Raw genomic sequence first — 18,267 nt, 5'->3', positions numbered from 1 at the left:
TGTATGTAGCCTACCCACTCTCCCCTCCAAAAAAGATATACATAAATAAAAACGAATAAATGAATGAATTATAAAGATAGTCATTCATTTGAACATCTTAAACATTGCCTAATTTCCTATTTGTTCAAATTATCTCCCTATTTCTAATGTGTATAAATATGCTAACTTGGTGAGTGAATAGTCTTTCAGATGTTTATCAGGCTAAAGCTACAGTATCTAGGCTTACCCAATATAGTCCATGCAGAGTTCAACTCAAATAAAACTTTATTTGTCACATGCGTTGAATACAACAAGTGTAGACTTGACCGTGAAATGCTTACTTACAAGCACTTAACCAACAGTGCAGTTCAAGAAGAGTTAGGGAAATATTGACCAAGTAGACTATAATAAAAAGTAACACAATAAGAATAACATTAATGAGGCTGTATACAGGGGGCACCGGTACCGAGTCAGTGTGCAGGGGTACAGGCTAGTTGAGGTAATTTGTACATGTAGGTGGGGGTGAAGTGACTATGCATAGGTAACAGACAAACAGTGAGTAGCAGCAGTGTACAAAAGGGGAAGGGGGTCAATGTCAATTTTTCGGTGGCAATTTTATTAATTGTTCAGCAGTCTTATGGCTTGGGGGTAGAAGCTGTTGAGGAGCCTTTTGGTCCTAGACTTGGCGCTCCGGTACGGCTTGCTGTGTGGTAGCAGAGAAAACAGTCTATAACTTGGGTGACTGGAGTCTGACAATTTTATGGGCTTTCCTCTGACACCGCCTATTATATGCAGTTGAAGTCGGAAGTTTACATACACTTAGGTTGGAGTAATTAAAACTTGTTTTTCATCTATTGCACAAACTTCTTGTTAACAACCTATAGTTTTGGCATGTCAGTTAGGACATCTGCTTTGTGCATGACACAAGTCATTTTTCCAACAATTGTTTACAGACAGATTGTTTGACTTATAATTCACTATATCACAATTCCAGTGGGTCAGAAATTTACATACACTAAGTTGACTGTGCCTTTAAACAGCTTGGAAAATTCCAGAAAATGATGTCATGGCTTTAGAAGCTTCTGATAGGCTAATTGACATAATTTGAGTCAATTGGAGGTGTACCTGTGGATGTATTTCAAGGCCTACCTTCAAACTCAGTGCCTCTTTGCTTGAAATCATGGGAAAATCAAAAGAAATCAGCCAAGAACTCAGAAATAAAATTGTAGACCTCCACAAGTCTGGTTCATTCTTGGGAGCAATTTCCAAACATCTATGAACGCCTGAAGGTACCACGTTCATCTGTACAAACAATAGTATGCAAGTATAAACACCACGGGACCACACAGCCGTCATACCGCTCAGGATGGAGACGTATTCTGTTTCTGTCACGCCCTGATCTTAGTATTTTGTGTTTTCTTTATAAATTTGGTCAGCCCAGGGTGTGACATGGGTTATTTATGTGGTGTGTTTTGTCTTGGGGTTTTTGTAGGTTATGGGATTGTGGTATAGGATAGTAGTCTAGGAAAGTCTGTGGTTGCCTGGAGTGGTTCTCAATCAGAGGCAGGTGTTTATTGTTGTCTCTGATTGGGAACCATATTTAGGCAGCCATATTCTTTGAGTGTTTCGTGGGTGATTGTTCCTGTCTCTGTGTTTGTTTGCACTAGATAGGGCTGTTTTGGTTTTTCACGTTACATTTAGTGTTTTTGTATTGTTCGTTATTATCTTTATTAAAGATGTATCGAAATAACGACGCTGCATTTTGGTCCTCCTCTCCTTCAAAGGAAGAAAACCTTAACAGTTTCCTAGAGATGAAAGTGCTTTGGTGTGAAAAGTGCAAATCAATCCCAGAATAACAGCAAAGGACCTTGTGAAGCGGCTGGAGGAAACAGGTACAAAAGTATCTATATCCACAGTACAACGAGTCCTATATCGACATAACCAGAAAGCCCACTCAGCAAGGAAGAAGCCACTGAGCCAAAACCGCCATTTAAAAAAAACTGACTACGGTTTGCAACTGCACATGGGGACAAAGATTATACTTTTGGAGAAATGTCCTCTGGTCTGATGAAACAGAAATAGAACTGTTTGGCCATAATGACCATTGTTATGTTTGGAGGAAAAAGGGGGAGGCTTGCAAGCTGAAGAACACCATCCCAACCGTGAAGCACGGGGGTGGCAGCATCATGTTGTGGGGGTGCTTTGCTGCAGGAGGGACTGGTGCACTTCACAAAATAGATGGCATCATGAGGGACAATTATGTGGACATATTGAAGCAACATCTCAAGACGTCAGTCAGGAAGTTAAAGCGTTGTCGCAAATGGGTCTTCCAAATGGACAATGACCTCAAGCATACTGGCTTAAATAGCTTAAGGACAACAACGTCAAGGTATTGGAGTGGCCATCTCAAAACCCTGACCTAAATCCTATAGAAAATTTACCCAACTTATTGTGGGAAGCTTGTAGAAGGCTGCCCAAAACTTTTGAACCAAGTTAAACAATTTAAAGGCAATGCTACCAAATACAAATTGAGTGTATGTAAACTTCTGACCCATTGGGAATGTGATGAAAGAAATAAAAGCTGAAATAAATCATTCTCTCTACTATTATTCTGACATTTCACATTCTTAAAATAAGTTGGTGATCCTAACTGACCTAAGACAGGGAATGTTTACTCTGATTAAAGGTCAGGAATTGTGAAAAACTGAGTTTAAATGTATTTGGCTAAAGTATATGTAAACTTCAACTGTAGGTCCTGAATGGCAGGAAGCTTGGCTCCAGCTTGGCTCCAGTGATGTACTGGGCCGTTTGCACTACCCTCTGTAGCGCCTTACGGTCAGATGCCGAGCAGTTGCCATACCAGGTGGTGATGCAACCGGTCAGGATGCTCTTGATGGTGCAGCTGCAGAACATTTTGAGGATCTGGGGACCCATGCCAAATCTTTTCAGTCTCCTGAGGGGGAAAATGTTTTGTTGTGCCCTCTTCACGACTGTCTTGGTATGTTTTGGACCATGATAGTTCATTGGTGATGTGGACACCAAGGATCTTGAAACTCTCGACCCGCTCCACTACAGCCCCGTCGACGTTAATGGCGGTCTGTTCGGCCCGCCTTTTCCTGTAGTCCACAATCAGCTCCTTTGTCTTGCTCACATTGAGGGAGAGGTTGTTGTCCTGGCACCACATTGCCAGTTCTCTGACCTCCTCCCTATAGACTGTCTCATCGTTGTCGGTGATCAGGTCTACCACTGTTGTGTCTTCAGCAAACTTAATGATGGTGTTGGAGTCGTGTTTGGCCACGCAGTCGTAGGTGAGCAGGGAATACAGGAGGGGACAAAGTACACTCCCCTGAGGGTTAAGGATCAGCGTGGTAGACGTGTTGTTGCCTACTCTTCCCACCTGGGGGTGGCCCGTCAGAATGTCCAGGATCCAGTTACAGAGGGAGGTGTTTAATCTCAGGGTCCTTAGCTTAGTGATGACTTCCAGCGCCGACAGAGATGGCCGCCTCTCTTCGCGTTCCTAGGAAACTATGCAGTTTTTTGTTTTTTTACGTGTTATTTCTTACATTGGTACCCCAGGTCATCTTAGGTTTCATTACATACAGTCGAGAAGAACTACTGAATATAAGAGCAGCGTCAACTCACCATCAGTACGACCAAGAATATGACTTTCCCGAAGCGAATCCTGTGTTCTGCCTTTCACCCAGGACAACGGAATGGATCCCAGCCGGCGACCCAAAAAAACGACTTCGTAAAAGAGGGAAACGAAGATGTCTTCTGGTCAGACTCCGGAGATGGGCACATCGTGCACCACTCCCTAGCATACTTGCCAATGTCCAGTCTCTTGACAACAAGGTTGATGAAATCCGAGCAAGGGTAGCATTCCAGAGGGACATCAGAGATTGTAACGTTCTTTGCTTCACGGAAACATGGCTCACTGGAGAGACGCTATCGGAGTCGGTGCAGCCAGCTGGTTTCTCCACGCATCGCGCAGACAGAAACAAACATCTTTCTGGTAAGAAGAGGGGCGGGGGCGTATGTTTCATGGTTAACGAGACGTGGTGTGGTCACAACAACATACAGGAACTCAAGTCCTTCTGTTCACCTGATTTAGAATTCCTCACAATCAAATGTCGACCGCATTATCTACCAAGGGAATTCTCTTCGATTATAATCACAGCTGTATATATTCCCCCCCAAGCAGACACATCGATGGCTCTGAACGAACTTTATTTGACTCTTTGCAAACTGGAATCCATATATCCTGAGGCTGCATTCATTGTAGCTGGGGATTTTAACAAGGCTAATCTGAAAACAAATCCCTAAATTGTATCAGCATATCGATTGCGCAACCAGGGCTGGCAAAACCTTGGATCATTGCTATTCTAACTTCCGCAATGCATATAAGGCCCTCCCCCCCTCTCCTTTTGGAAAAGCTGACCACGACTCCATTTTGTTGCTCCCTGAGTACAGACAGAAACTAAAACAAGAAGCTCCCGCGCTGAGGTCTGTTCAACGCTGGTCCGACCAATCTGATTCCACACTCCAAGACTGCTTCCATCACGTGGACTGGGATATGTTTCGTATTGCGTCAAACAACAACATTGACGAATACGCTGATTAGGTGAGCGAGTTAATTAGAACATGCGTTGAAGATGTCGTTCCCATAGCAACGATTAAAACATTCCCAAACCAGAAACCGTGGATTGATGGCATCATTCGCGTGAAACTGAAAGCGCGAACCACTGCTTTTAATCAGGACAAGGTGACTGGAAAATTGACCGAATACAACCAGTGTAGCAATTCCCTCCGCAAGGCAATCAAACAAGCTAAGCGTCAGTATAGAGACAAAGTAGAATCGCAATTCAACTGCTCAGACACAAGTGTTGAACACTGAGCTGTAGTCAATGAAAAGCATTCTCACATAGGTGTTCCTTTTGTCCAGGTGTGAAAGGGCAGTGTGGAGTGCGATGAGATTGCTTCATCTGTGGATCTGTTGGGGCGGTATGCGAATTGGAGTGGGTCTAGGGTGTTCGGGAGGATGCAGTTGATGTGAGCCATGACCAGCCTTTCACCATGGCTACCGTGGCTACCGACATGAGTGCCACGGGGCGGTAATCATTTAGGCAGGTTACCTTCACTTCCTTGGGCACAGGGACTATGGTGGTCTGCTTGAAACATGTTGGTATTACAGACTCGGTCAGGGAGAGGTTGAAAATGTCAGTGAAGACACTTGACAGTTTATCCGTGCATGCATTGAGTACACGTCCTGGTAATCCGTCTGGCCCAGTGGCTTTGTGAATGTTGACCTGTTTAAATGTTTTGTTCACATCGGCTACCGAGAGCATTATCACACAGTCATCCAGTATAGCTGGTTCAGACTAAAGTTCAAACCATGCTGGTGTTGCAAGAAGCACGTTCCAACCAACTAAGCAATCACATACTTGTGTCATAACAATTAGAATGTTATACGCTCCCAGCTCTATGCCTATGCTTGATGTTCGACGTGTTCTACTTTAAATCACTTAACTGCATCTGTTGAGGGTTTCATATCTGTCAGGTCTTGATAAGAAAGCCTGGATGGTGTGAGGAATACTCTCCCAATCTTGTATTCAAAGTCCAAACCTCCTCACTGTTGCATGTTGAAAGGTTCCGTAGACCTTCTGTCATGTCATTGATAATCACTTAGATCTGTCCCTGTGAAGTAGTAGATAAGGTTGCAGGCCTTCACAACCCAACTGAACGTCATATACTGTACGCTATTCATATATGCCTTCTTCTGGTCATCTACTGTACAGTGTACAATGTATTCGATTGATTTGCCAATTTACACAATTCTGTTCTCTCACAATGACGCGCTAATTTGAGAAGAAATGTTATGTTTTTAAAAGGTCATACTGTTGGTTTTTATTTGCAAGTACTGTCAACTCTGGTCAATATACACCCATATAAATATGAATTTAACTTAGTCAATGCATCCCATCTGCTTGGGTTGAATGAAGTATTTATTAAATGTAATCACATCATAAATACATAACATAATTATGCAGGCAGAAACACATGTATGTAATGTTCTTTTTGCTCTTTTGCACCCCAGTATCTCTACCTGCACATCATCATCTGCACATCTATCACTCCAGTGTTAATGCTAAATTGTCATTTTTTCACCTCCAAGGCCTATTTATTGCCTCCCTAAACCTCCCTACTCTTCTACATTTGCACACACTGTACATAGATTTTTCTATTGTGTTATTGACTACATGTTTGTTTATGTGCTACTCTGTGTTGTTTATTTGACACACTGCTTTGCTTTATCTTGGCCAGGTCGCAGTTGTAAATGAGAACCTGATCTTAACTGGCCTACCTGGTTAAATAAAGGTGAAATAATTTTTTTAACATAACAACAAAGACTGTTTTAGGGTTTCTTCTTGAATACTTGTTTGCAGACTTTGTCTTCAACATAGATGTCCTGAAAAAAGAGATGGACAGAAAGACAGTTAGACAATCATATAACATGTAGTCGGCACCCTATTCCCTATATCAGGGGTATACACTCATTCCATGGAGGGCCGATTGTCTGCGGGTTTCAGTTTTTTCCTTTCTATTAAGACCTAGATAACCAGGTGAGGGGAGTTCCTTACTAATTAGTACCCTTAATTCATCATTACAAGGGTGGAGCAAAGACCCGCAGACACTTGTCCCTCAATAAAATGGGTTTGACATATGTGCCCTATATAGTGCACTTCTGGTAAAAAGTAGGGCACTATAAAGGGAATGAAGCCCTATAGGGATTATAGTATCACTTCTCTTTCTCAGAGCTCGAAAACAAGATTGACTTTACAACTTCCACTGTACTGATTGACATACATATACATGCAACTTCTCACTTTATTATCATGAAAAAGGCCAGAGTGTAAGTCTGAATGAGGATATGTATAAAAGCTGAAGGATTGATAGCTGTCTGTCTCTTTATCTCTCTCCTCAGAAATGTACTAAATGTATAGAGCTTCTGTTGTCTTAGGTATGAAGAATCTGTAACGTTCTGTATGTTCAAGTTGAAGTCTAGGACATTTCTCTCTCTTTTCTGTCTCTAAACCCCTCCCCCATCTGTCTTGCTCTCACCAGGTGTAGCAGGTCTCCTTCTATCCATTGCTTCCAGCCACGATTGGCCTTCTCTCCCTTCTGCACAGCCACCAACGTATCTCCATTCCAGGTAACCAGTGTCTGAAGAACACACACAGTTAGCTTACCGTAGACAAGCATTTACCCAAATGTCCCACAGCTAAGATATCAGGCTGGTATGATAGACGTAACATAGTAAACGAAAATACGTGAAACTCAAATTAGTATATGTTACATTTGGAATGGTTGCATAAGACAGAAGGTTACTTAAGGCAAAAACGTTGGTCGGGGTGGATGACGTGAGCGTCTAGCAACCCCAAAGTTGTAATTGGTAACATATCATACACATTTTAATTCAGAACATATCATACAAAGTGGATGATGTATATCCACAAATGAAAACATACCATACCAAATGTAAAATATCATACTAATTTGGGTGTCCCGTATTTTCGTTTACTATGTTACGTCTAACCCTGAGTCCAGGCTGAAGATGTGTGTATGTTTCCATAAAGCTAGGGTCAACAACCCACAGCAGTGCTTATGGCTGTCTCTTGAATTCTAATCTGAGAGAGACTGGGCCAAACCTTTTAAGATGCTTGGATTGTGGGCTATGTGTGTGAGGGCTATGTGACCATACAGTATGCATTAACAAACTGAGAGTCAAGGGAAAGTAGGAGATGAAAACCTATAAGAAATGTAAATAAAAATGGTGGAATAGAATAAAAGGAGAGAACATGGAGAGGGTAAAGGTTAGGGGTTGGAACCAGTTAGGACGAAGTGCAGTGACACTCTGACGTGGTCATATTGGTTGTGGTCCTACCTGGATCGTCCTGTTGTCCAGTCCCTTAGTGACCTCCTCAAACTCCTCCCCGACGGTGAAGTTGACCTCGTAGTTCCTGAAGGTGCTCAAGGTCTTGGTCTCAAACTTGTCTCCGTTCTGGATGATCACCTTGGTCTGGGTCAGGTGGGCGGCGATCTTACGGGTTGCAAAGTCAATATCTGGAGGAAACACAATGAAACAACAATGTCAATGTTTAAAGATGCTCTGCTCTTTCCATGACATAGACTGACCAGGTGAATCCAATCCCTTATTGATGTCACTTGTTTCATCCACTTCAATCAGTGTAGATGAAGTGGAGGAGACAGGTTAAAACAGGATTTGTAAGTCTTGAGACAAATGAGACATGGATTGTGTATGTGTGCCATTCAGAGGGTGAATGAGCAAGACAAAATATTTAAGTGCCTTTGAACGGGGTATGGTAGTAGGTGCCAGGCGCACTGATTTGAGTGTGTCAAAAACCTCAACGCTGCTGGGTTTTTCAGAATGGTCCACCACCTGAAAGACATCCAGCCAGCTTGACACAACTGTGGGAAGCATTGGAGTCAACATGGGCCAGCATCCCTGTGGAAAGCTTTCGACACCTTGTAGAGTCCATACCCTGACGAATTGAGGCCGTTCTGAGGGCAAAATGGGGTGCAACTCAATATTAGGAAGGTGCTCCTAATGTTTTGTACACTCAGTGTATACTGTGAGTATGAAGTATGAACTTCTTAGGGCTAGGCGTCCCGCTGGGTACATACAAGTGTCTTATATTGGTCAAAAGATTAAATTCTTGTTGATCTAACAGCATTGTTCAATTTACAGTAGCTTTTACAGTGAAAGCATGCCATGCGGTTGTTTGAGGACGGCACACCATATCAAAATATTTTTCCACCGGCACAGGTTTCATAAATTCACAAATAGCGATTAAATATTCACTTACTTTTTGAAAATCTTCCTCTGATTTGTCATCCAAATGGTCCCAGCTATAACATGTAGTGTCGATGTGTTAGATAAAATCCTTATTTATATCCCAAAAAGTCAGTTTAGTTGGCGCCATCGATTTGAGTAATCCACTCGTTCAACATGCAGAGAAAGGAATCCGAAAATCTACCCCCTAAACTTTGTTTCAACAAGTCAAAATACGTTTCGATTTACTCCTCAGATACTGTTACGATCATCGTAATGAGCGGGCCAAGGCGCAGCGTGATTGAAGTTCCACATCTTTATTACGGTGAAAGGCGCACTGTAGGCCTGGTGCGTGGAGCCGGCACAGGTGGCACCGGACTGGTGACACGCACTTCAGGAGAGCTGGCACAGGACCAAACTGCTGACAGGCTCCTCAGGTCGGATGCCGTGTAGAACACACCTACATAACATTTCTCTCATCTCTCTCTCCCAAAATCTCCATCGCCTCCCTGACGGTCTCTGGCTCTTCAGGGTGAGTACGGGTAGCTGGCACAGATGGCACCTGACTGATGACCCGCTCTTCCGCTGCTCCGCCGACCACCCCCCTCGGGTTTATGTGGCCTCGGTCCCCGGCGTCGTCGCTGTCCTTTTACCTTCCTTGGTGTCTCCTTCCAAGGAAGTGTCTCACAACCTCCCATAATTTCTTCCCAGGTCCAAAACTCCTTTACCTCTGTCACACGCTGCATGGTCCTTGCTTGGTGGGATATTCTGTCACGATTGTCGTAATGAGCAGACCAAGGCGCAGCGTGATTGAAGTTCCACATCTTTATTACGGTGAAACGAAACAAAAACAATAAACCAATAACGAAATGTGAAAGTAGTGGTGCACATGCACAAACACAAAACAATATCCCACAAACACAGGTGGGTTAAATGGCTACCTAAATATGATCCCCAATTAGATGCCAGCTGCCTCTAATTGGGAACCATACAAAACACCAACATAGAAATATTGAGCTAGAACACCCCCTAGTCACGCCCTGACCTATTACACCATAGAGAACCAAGGGCTCTCTTTGGTCAGGGCGTGACAGATACCCTAAAATGTAATCAAACTATAATATTTCTTACGGAAAGAAGTATGTTCAATAGGAAACCGATTTTACAGGTGGGTCTTGTCTTCATGGCGCGTGCAAACACGAATTTCCAAGACTGTGTCCCTGTACTAAAACTGATATTTCTTATCTGTTTTGAAGTTAAAAGCCTGAAACCTTGAAAATAGACTGACACCCTGTGGAATCCATAGGAATTGCATCCTGGGAGCTGGGACTTGAGTTTGCCCTTATACTTGCCATTGTAAGAGCATGGTCTCTCTCAAAAACAAAATTAAGGTTGGTTTTTCTTTGGATTTTCTCCTACCATATTGTGGTATAATATCCTACATTATTTTAACATTTCCATGCATACACTGGCTTCAGGGCCTAAGCAACAGGCAGTTTACTTTGGGCACGTCATTCAGGCGAAAATTAAGCAATAAGTCACGAGGAGGTGTGGTATATGGCCAATATACCACAGCTAAGGGCTGTTCTTATGCGCAACGCAACTATTGATATTATAAACTGGGTGGTTCGAGCCCTGAATGCTGATTGGCTGATAGGCCGTATAGCACGGGTATAACAAAATGTATTTTTACTGCTCAAATTATGTTGGTAACCAGTTTATAAAAGCAATAAGGCACCTCGGGGGTTTGTGTTATATGGCCGATATACCATGGCTAAGGGCTGTTCTGTATCCTTAAGAACAGCCCTTAGCCGTGGTACAGTTGAAGTCGGAAGTTTACATACACCTTAGCCAAATAAATTTAAACTCAGTTTTTCACAATTCCTGACATTTAATCAGAGTAAAAATGTCTTAAGCCAGTTAAGGATCACCACTTTATTTTAAGAATGTGAACTGCACATTGAGAAAAAGAACATACTTTTTGGAGAAATGTCCTCTGGTCTGATGAAACTGTTTGGCCATAATGACCATCGTTATGTTTGGAAGAAAAAGGGGGAGGCTTGCAAGCCAAATAACACCATGTCACAATAATAGTAGAGAGAATGACTTATTTCAGCTTTTATTTCTTTCATCACATTCCCAGTGGGTCAGAAGTTTACACACACTCAATTCGTATTTGGTAGCATTGCCTTTTAAATTGTTGAACTTGGGTCAAACGTTTCGGGCAGCCTTCCACAAGCTTCCCACAATAAGTTGGGTGAATTTTGGCCCACTCCTCCTAACAGAGCTGGTGTAACTGAGTCAGGATTGTAGGCCTCCTTGCTCACACACGCTTTTTCAGTTCTTCCCACACATTTTCTTTAGGATTGAGGTCAGGGCTTTGTGATGGCCACGCCAATACCTTGACTTTGTTGTCCTTAAGCCATTTTGCCACAACTTTGGTCATTGTTCATTAGTCTGGCTTTTTATGTTGGTTTTGGAGCAGTGGCTTCTTCCTTGCTAATTGGCCTTTCAGGTTATGTCAATATAGGACTCGTATTACTGTGGATATAGATACATTTGTGCCTGTTTCCTCCAGCATCTTCACAAGGTCCTTTGCTGTTGTTCCGGTATTGATTTGCACTTTTCGCACCAAAGTACGTTCATCTCTAGGAGGCAGAATGCGTCTCCTTCCTGAGCGGTATGACGGCTGCATGGTCCCATGGTGTTTATACTTGAGTACTATTGTTTGTACAGATGAACGTGGTACCTTCAGGCGTTTGTAAATTGCTCCCATGGATGAACCAGACTTGTGGAGGTGTACAATTGTTTTTCTGAGGTCTTGGCTGATTTGTTTGATTTGAAGGTAGGCCTTGAAATACATCCACAGGTTTACCTCTAATTGACTCAAATGATGTCAATTAGCCTATCAGAAGCTTCTAAAGCCATGACATAATTTTCTGGAATTTTCCAAGCTGTTATTAAAAGGGACAGTCAACTTAGTGTGTGTAAACTTCTGACCCACTGGAATTGTGATACAATGAATTATAAGTGAAATAATCTGTCCGTAAACAATTGTTGGAAAAATTACTTGTGTCATGCACAAAGTAGATGTCCTAACTGACTTGCCAAAACTATAGTTTGTTAACAAGAAATTTGTGGAGTGGTTGAAAAACGAGTTTTAATGACTCCAACCTAAGTGTATGTAAACTTCTGACTTCAACTGTATATTAGCCATGTACCACAACCATTGGGCCTTATTGCTTTATTATAAACTGGTTACCAATGTAATTGGAAGAGTTGAAAGTAATATTTTGTCATACCTGTGCTATACGTTCTGCTATACCACAGCTTTCAGCCAATCAGCATTCAGGGCTCAAACCACCAACCAATTTCATATATACTCTTTTCACCTTGGTTGGACAGTGAGGTGTGTATAGTATACTGTTTTGTCGTGTTCCCTTGTGTATTAGCCACCAGTCGCCCTCTTCAGTTATGAGACTGGAGCTCAAGTTCTAGAATTACTATTCTACTCAGACCAGCTCTGTTGACAATCTCATTTACCCTTTTTAAAATGGCCTTGTACCAGAAGTAGAGCTGAATAAGTTAAACTGTGAGCCTGCACTGCATTGCATTGGCCACAAAGTGTAAATTCAATTTCTACCCATCTCTCTTTTTGATGAAGTTCTATTATTTACCCATCCAAATATGTTCTCCCTCCCTATGTTTCCATATGGCTGTGATTGTCAATCCGTTCATGGAAATGAGAGAGCGGCACGGAATGAGACGCCTCGGATTTGGGATTTGTTGGGTTGAGCGGGAGGGAGTTATAACACGGAGGGAGTTATGACAGGGAGGGAGTTATGACACGGAGGGAGTTATGACAGGAAGGGAGTTATAACACAGAGGGAGTTATGACACGGAGGGAGTTATGACAGGGAGGGAGTTATAACACGGAGGGAGTTATGACAGGGAGGGAGTTATGACACGGAGGGAGTTATAACAGGGAGGGAGTTATGACACAGAGGGAGTTATAACAGGGAGGGAGTTATGACAGGGAGGGAGTTATGAAAGGGAGGGAGTTATAACAGGGAGGGAGTTATGACAGGGAGGGAGTTATGACAGGGAGGGAGTTATAACAGGGAGGGAGTTATAACAGGGAGGGAGTTATAACAGGGAGGGAGTTATAACAGGGAGGGAGTTATGACAGGGAGGGAGTTATGACAGGGAGGGAGTTATGACAGGCAGGGAGTTATAACACGGAGGGAGTTATGACACGGAGGGAGGTATAACACGGAGGGAGTTATAACACGGAGGGAGTTATGACGGAGGGAGTTATGACACAGAAGGAGTTATGACGGAGGGAGTTATGATACGGAAGGCATTATGACGGAGGGAGTTATAGCACAGAGGGAGTTATGACGGAGGGAGTTATAACACGGAGGATTTATGACATGGAGGGAGTTATAACACGGAGGAGTTTTGACATGGAGGGAGTTATGACACGGAGGGAGTTATGACATGGAGGATTTATGACATGGAGGCAGTTATAACACGGAGGAGTTATGACAGGGAGTCAGTTATGACATGGAGGGAGTTATAACACGGAGGATTTATGACATGGAGGGAGTTATGGCATGGAGGGAGTTATAACACGGAGGAGTTATGACATGGAGGGAATTATAACACGGAGGAGTTATGACATGGAGGGAATTTTAACACAGAGGAGTTATGACATGGAGGAGTTATGACATGGAGGAGTTATGACATGGAGGATTTATGACATGGAGGAGTTATGACATGGAGGGAGTTATGACACGGAGGGAGTTATGACACGGAGGGAGTTATGACACGGAGGGAGTTATGACACGGAGGGAGTTATGACACGGAGGGAGTTATGACACGGAGGGAGTTATGACACGGAGGGAGTTATGACACGGAGGGAGTTATGACACGGAGGGAGTTATGGCACGGAGGGAGTAATGACACGGAGGGAGTTAAGACATGGAGGGAGTTATGGCATGGAGGAGTTATGACATGGAGGGTGTTATAACACGGAGGATTTATGACATGGAGGGAGTTCTAATACGGAGGAGTTTTGACATGGAGGGTGTTATAACACGGAGGATTTATGACATGGAGGGAGTTATAACACGGAGGAGTTTTGACATGGAGGGAGTTATAACATGGAGGGAGTTATAACACGGAGGAGTTATGACATGGAGGGAGTTTTAACACGGAGGAGTTTTGACATAGAGGAGTTATGACAAGGAGGAGTTATGACATGGAGGAGTTATGACATGGAGGATTTATGACATGGAGGATTTATGACATGGAGGAGTTATGACAGGGAGTCAGTTATGACACGGAGGGAGTTATGGCATGGAGGGAGTTATAACACGGAGGAGTTATGACATGGAGGGAATTATAACACGGAGGAGTTATGACATGGAGGAGTTATGACATGGAGGAGTTATGACATGGAGGAGTTATGACATGGAGGAGTTATGACATGGAGGAGTTATGACATGGAGGAGTTATGACATGGAGGAGTTATGACATGGAGGATTTATGACATGGAGGAGTTATGACATGGAGGAGTTATGACATGGAGGGAGTTATAACACGGAGGATTTATGACATGGAGGGAGTTATAACACAGAGGATTTATGACATGGAGGGAGTTATGACATGGAGGAGTTATGACATGGAGGATTTATGACATTGAGGGAGTTATAACACGGAGGAGTTATGACATGGAGGGAGTTATAACACGGAGGATTTATGACATGGAGGGAGTTATAACACGGAGGATTTATGACATGGAGGGAGTTATGACATGGAGGAGTTATGACATGGAGGATTTATGACATGGAGGGAGTTATAACACGGAGGAGTTATGACATGGAGGGAGTTATAACACGGAGGATTTATGACATGGAGGGAGTTATAACATGGAGGGAGTTATAACACGGAGGATTTATGACATGGAGGGAGTTATGACATGGAGGAGTTATGACATGGAGGATTTATGACATGGAGGGAGTTATAACACGGAGGATTTATGACATGGAGTGAGTTATAACACGGAGTGAGTTATGAATTGCCGATAAAATCATGAATAATGAAAGACTTGTGGTTTATCAACGCCATGCTGAATGGATGGACAAGGGCCTTCCTTTCCAGCGACATGCCAATGCCTCTTGGCAGAGCTTGGGATGCGATTTTTTTTTCTCTCTTGAATGGGGACGATAAAAATGCTTAAAAGAGTAAATCAATATTTGTTCGACGTGGTAACAAGCGGGAGCCATTCACACAAACATTGGAGGTTAAGCCGCCATGACAGAAGCTCAATAAGTAACTGAAGCAGCACCACATTATCCTTTCTCTCTCTCACAATCTCACTCACTAACACTCTCAAATAAAGTATTTACACTAACATTGTCTCTGACATCCCCCTCTCTATCAAACACACTTGTGCACACACACATAGACATATGCACACACACACACACACACAACACACTCTTTCTCTGTCATTTCCCTCTCTCGTCTCCACCCCTTCCTTCCCTCCCTCCCTCTCCACCATCTCTCTCTGCATATCTAGTATCTCTCTCTGCATATCTAGTATCTCTCTCTGCATATCCAGTATCTCTCTCTGCATATCTAGTATCTCTCTATGCATATCTAGTATCTCTCTCTGCATTTCCAGTATGTCTCTATGCATATCCAGTATCTCTCTCTGCATATCCAGTATCTCTCTTCATATCCAGTATGTCTCTCTGCATATCTAGTATCTCTCTATGTATATCCAGTATCTCTCTCTGCATATTCAGTATCTCTCTTCATATCCTGTATCTCTCTCTGCATATCCAGTATCTCTGCATATCCAGTATCTCTCTCTGCATATCCAGTATCTCTCTCTGCATATCTAGTATCTCTCTATGCATATCTAGTATCTCTCTCTGCATTTCCAGTATGTCTCTATGCATATCCAGTATCTCTCTCTGCATATCCAGTATCTCTCTTCATATCCAGTATGTCTCTATGCATATCTAGTATCTCTCTATGTATATCCAGTATCTCTCTCTGCATATTCAGTATCTCTCTTCATATCCTGTATCTCTCTCTGCATATCCAGTATCTCTGCATATCCAGTATCTCTCTCTGCATATCCAGTATGTCTCTTCATATCCAGTATGTCTCTTCATATACAGTATGTCTCTCTGCATATCTAGTATCTCTCTCTGCATATCCAGTATCTCTCTCTGCATACCTAGTATCTCTCTCTGCATATCTAGTATCTCTCTCTGCATATCCAGTATCTCTCTCTGCATATCCAGTATGTCTCTTCATATACAGTATGTCTCTCTGCATATCTAGTATCTCTCTATGCATATCCAGTATCTCTCTCTGCATATCTAGTATCTCTCTCTGCATATCTAGTATCTCTCTCTGCATATCTAGTATCTCTCTCTGCATATCCAGTATCTCTCTCTGCATACCTAGTATCTCTCTCTGCATATCTAGTATCTCTCTCTGCATATCCAGTATCTCTCTCTGCATATCCAGTATGTCTCTTCATATACAGTATGTCTCTCTGCATATCTAGTATCTCTCTATGCATATCCAGTATCTCTCTCTGCATATCTAGTATCTCTCTCTGCATATCTAGTATCTCTCTCTGCATATCCAGTATCTCTCTCTGCATATCCAGTATGTCTCTTCATATACAGTATCTCTCTATGCATATCCAGTATCTCTCTCTGCATATCTAGTATCTCTCTATGCATATCCAGTATGTCTCTCTGCATATCTAGTATCTCTCTATGCATATCCAGTATCTCTCTCTGCATATCTAGTATCTCTCTAAGCATATCCAGTATCTCTCTCTGCATATCCAGTATCTCTCTCTGCATATCCAGTATCTCTCTCTGTATATCTAGTATCTCTCTTCATATCCAGTATGTCTCTCTGCATATCTAGTATCTCTCTAAGCATATCCAGTATCTCTCTCTGCATATCCAGTATCTCTCTCTGCATATCCAGTATATCTCTCTGTATATCTAGTATCTCTCTAAGCATATCCAGTATCTCTCTCTGCATATCCAGTATCTCTCTCTGTATATCTAGTATCTCTCTTCATATCCAGTATCTCTCTCTGCATATCCAGTATATCTCTCTGTATATCTAGTATCTCTCTGCATATCTACTATCTCGCTGCATATGTAATATCTCTCGCTGCATATCTACTATCTCTCTGCATATGTAATATCTCTCTCTGCATATCTAGTATCTCTCTCTGTATCTTATGTCGCTATTTTCCAACAGACATTAGAACAACAGCTTACCAATGGCCTTCATGATATCCTCAAAGTTCTCATTGGTGACCATCACCCATTGTCCATTGAAGTCTGCAGGCATCTTGGCACCGGCCGAGTTTGTGTTACTGTATATGCCCTGTATCTGTCTATGGGGAATTTGCTCACACACACACACACACACACACACTGCAATAGGTAGAGTCAGATTCTATGGTCCCAACCCTTTATATACAGCCTGTTTATGTGTGGAACTAAGGGGCAGGGTTCGCCTGATAACACTCTCTATATTCCTTGTAGAGAGAAGGGACAGGTGTGTGTGACTGTATGTGTGTTTGTCCGTCTGTATGTGTGTGTGTGTGTGTGTCAAGTGTGGAGGCACTTAGCATCAGCTAACCCACTGCCTCTCAACAGGCTAGCCAGATCCTTTGTTCATCGTAATGATGCAGAAAGGAAACAATATGGAGAGCACCAGCTAGAGCAATGAGAGCTAGTTCCCCTGTCACCTGTCAATGCAGACACTAAAAAGCAATGCTGAGGAGAAGGTCAGAAGGTTATTTCTCTCTTCTGAAACAAGAATAAATATAGACTAGGTTTCTAGTTCAAACACAGAATACACTGAGTGTACATTTGACTATTTTCTTCATGTTAAGACACAGAAAAATAATGGGAGTCAAAGCAACACACTGGCATTTGCATTTAACCCGCATTCTATTCTGGTTGCCAGATGTGTAGGTGCTTTAGCCAACTCCTATTCTTTAGCCCAGGGAAACTGGCTAAAGTATTACAGATCTGGCAACCAGGCTCGATGCAATCTGCAGGGAAAGTAAAACAACTTTCTGTACATTTTCCCAGGTTGTGATTGCGTATTTGCCAATTAACTCTATATCTGTAAGTGGTTTGTGGTTATATTTGCTTTGACTTTAATTCTCCCTAATGAATTACAATAACCTACCGTATTTCTGACTTGAAATCCCTTCTCATAATCAATGTTGATTAGTCTATTTGTGTGTGTGTGAGAGTGAGAGCGAGAGAGGGAAAGAAAGAGATAATGAGCTGATTACTTTGTTATCTGCCACATACAGTGGGGCAAAAAAGTATTTAGTCAGCCACCAATTGTGCAAGTTCTCCCACTTA

The 18,267-nt window shown here is 42.6% G+C and overlaps 1 protein-coding gene across 1 annotated transcript; it reads right to left on the bottom strand.

The window, feature by feature from the left end:
- Positions 1-5,963: 5,963 nt before the first annotated feature.
- On the bottom strand, positions 5,964-17,345 carry LOC112235996 (retinol-binding protein 2-like). Its single transcript, XM_024404561.2, has 4 exons — positions 17,161-17,345; positions 7,922-8,100; positions 7,099-7,200; positions 5,964-6,445 (listed from the first exon to the last, which is right to left on the bottom strand). Exons 1-4 carry the CDS (start codon positions 17,231-17,233, stop codon positions 6,392-6,394), a joined length of 408 nt encoding a protein of 135 aa, XP_024260329.1. The 5' UTR covers positions 17,234-17,345; the 3' UTR covers positions 5,964-6,391.
- Positions 17,346-18,267: the final 922 nt, after the last annotated feature.

Source organism: Oncorhynchus tshawytscha, linkage group LG13 (assembly GCF_018296145.1).
Source record: "Oncorhynchus tshawytscha isolate Ot180627B linkage group LG13, Otsh_v2.0, whole genome shotgun sequence".
Taxonomy (NCBI): Eukaryota; Metazoa; Chordata; class Actinopteri; order Salmoniformes; family Salmonidae; genus Oncorhynchus; species Oncorhynchus tshawytscha.
Note: the sequence above shows the minus strand (reverse complement) of the source record. Positions and strands in the feature narration are given on the sequence as shown.